The sequence below is a fragment of the Frankliniella occidentalis genome, unplaced genomic scaffold (assembly GCF_000697945.3).
Source record: "Frankliniella occidentalis isolate FOCC.00 unplaced genomic scaffold, Focc_3.1 Scaffold2413, whole genome shotgun sequence".
Lineage (NCBI taxonomy): Eukaryota > Metazoa > Arthropoda > Insecta > Thysanoptera > Thripidae > Frankliniella > Frankliniella occidentalis.
The window spans coordinates 1-2539 of record NW_026269497.1 but is presented as its reverse complement, the minus strand read 5'-3'; the positions used below and the strand labels follow the sequence as shown (position 1 = coordinate 2539).

At 61.8% G+C, this 2539-nt stretch overlaps 1 protein-coding gene across 1 annotated transcript; it reads left to right on the top strand.

Annotated features, from left to right (window-relative positions):
* Window positions 1-587: 587 nt before the first annotated feature.
* On the top strand, window positions 588-2539 carry LOC113211708 (locomotion-related protein Hikaru genki). Its single transcript, XM_052276287.1, has 5 exons — window positions 588-615; window positions 792-1013; window positions 1134-1225; window positions 1333-1929; window positions 2007-2539. The coding sequence occupies exons 1-5, from the start codon at window positions 588-590 to the stop codon at window positions 2367-2369; spliced, it is 1302 nt and encodes a 433-aa protein (XP_052132247.1). The 3' UTR covers window positions 2370-2539.

Below are 2539 nucleotides of genomic sequence, written 5' to 3'. Positions count from 1 at the left end.
CCCCTCACTCCACCCCTGACCTTTCCCCCCCGCTGCGCCGCCGCCAGCAGCAGCCCCCGGCGGAGCTGTGACGCCGCCAGCCCGGGACTAAATGCAGACCGCCGACGACGCGCTCCGCCCGGCCCCGCCCGGCCCGGGGACGAAATCCTTTCAGAAGTAGACCTTTAATGAACCTCTTCCCTTCTGACCTACTTCCGGAAAGCCTTTTTCCCCCGGAATATAATCCCCTCCTCACTACCCCCGTTCGCTATCCCCTTTCCCCCCTGCTTTACTCTCAGTAATTTCGCAAGAGCAGCAAGCACAAGCTGTATGCAGGGGGGTCTTGCGGCGCGGTGGTGTTGCCGCGCCAGGAGATGAAGGTTGTTAACGTGAACGCGAGGTGTGGATGCTGCGTGTGCATGCGCAAGCTCCACCCTAAATGGGGAGGGGCCGGCAATTTTTGTACGTAGGTTGGATTGGATCTGTGCTTGATGTGCATGTGCTGCACCTTCACCAGGTACAAAAATTTGCCTGTAAAGACGTACAAGTTGTACTTGGTACAATTGTTTAATTTTATCTTTATACCGTATAATTGGTAAATGATTAAGATGTCCACATTGGACACATTTAACATACGTACAAAAAACTGTCCCTCCTCATTTAGTGTGGATCTCCGGACGTACCCCGTCGACGGGAGATTATTTGCGTGCTAGAGGGGAACAGGGTGGGGGGATGGGGGGGCATGCAACAAAAAACCGGGAGAGGGGAAGAGTCTAGTTGAGTGCGGGCGGGACTGTCTCTTCTCACTCGAGGCCGTCCTCCTCCTATCCTGCCCGCAGTGGGCTGCTCGGCGCCGCTGCTGGGGCTCAACGGGCTGCCCGCGCACGCCGCGCGCCACCCCAAGGACTACAGCAGCGTGGCCGAGGTGAAGTTCGTGGCGGAGATCACCGACCCGCTCACCCGGGACCGCAAGCTGTGCAAGATCAAGTGCGTGGAGGGCCAGTGGATCGGGCCACTGTGCGAGCAAAAGGACGGTGAGCAGCATGGTGAGGGTGTGGGGGCCGCACGGAAAGGGGCAGGAGAGAGAGAGAGAGAGAGAGGGAGATAGAGAGATGAGGCCGTCGAGTGACCCTCACTGTGTGTGCGTTGCGCAGATGGCGGCCGCTTTCACCCCATACTGCGGAGCTGCCTGCTGGAGAACGTCCCCAGCCACGTCGTGCTCACCTACCGCAACGTCACCATCCAGGTAATGCGCCGCATCGCCTGCCAGCCGGGGACGTCAATTTCCGGGGAAATATTATTTGGTGGAAAAGTTGTTTCAGTGAAACAATTCTGAAACGTTTTGTGATGCAGGCGTCGCAGCTGCTGTTCCCGCACGACGCCGTGCTGCAGGCGCGCTGCCGGGAGCTGGGCATGTACAAGCTGCGCGGCGCGGCCTCGCTGCAGTGCCAGAACGGCAAGTGGTCGGAGCGCGTGCCCCACTGCGTCCCCACCACCGTGCTCACCAACTTCGCGCCCGACTCGCCGCCCACTATCCTGCTGCGCATCCCCACCGGCTCGGCGTCCGTCGAGCCCGGCGGCGAGCTGGCCGTCTTCCCGGGCTCCATCGTGCACCTCGAGTGCCTGTACTCGCGCAAGGTGGGCACGCCCGAGTGGTCGTGGACCGCCACGCACCGCCAGTACCTCACGGGCTGGGCCATCGCGTCGGACGAGCGCGACTGGAAGTACCGCCTGTCCATCTACTACAGCAAGCCCACCGACTCGGGCACGTACACGTGCCGCACCCCGGCCCCGGAGCAGGCCACCAACAGCGTGACGGTGAGGGTGGCGCCCGTGCACTGCGACCCCGACCGCCTGGCCTCGCGCGACCCCGCGCTCTCCGTGAGGTCGGAGGGCAGCCGCCTCGGGCAGACCGCCTCCTTCTCCTGCCCGACGGGCTACACCATCAAGGTGAGTACTTGGGCTGCGCTGAACGACGACGTGGACCTGCTGCTCGTGCGCGCCCGTCTCACGCTGTCCTCGCTCAGGGCGCCGCCACGGTCACGTGCACGGGGTCGGCGCACTGGTCGCACCCGCCGCCCGCCTGCGTGCCCATCCGCTGCCCGGCCCTGGTGCTCAGCGACCCTCGCATGCGCCTCGTCGAGCTCAACAACTCGTACGGCGGCCACGCCATCTTCGCCTGCACCTTCGGCTACACGCTCGACCCGCGGCCCGGGCTCATGTGCGAGAGCACGGGCCAGTGGGACCGGCCGCTGCCCCGCTGCAAGCGTGAGTACAATGCACGAAGAACAGGGTGGTCCACAGACCCCTATACACTGTACTGCATGTCGGCGTGTGGACGCGTTGCATACTCACACGGGGCCATAAGGCGCCGTGGTGAGCGACTGTAGGCAAGCACAAGCACGCCCGCACGCGTGCATGCGGTATAGTTTAAACAAAATAAAGGAAGGGGTCTACCGACCACCCTCTACAATCAACAGCAATGTGTACTCGAGGGGTACTTCATTTTCAGTTTAAGTGCACAGAAATCTTTTTCTTTATTTTTTGTATTTTTGTTTTA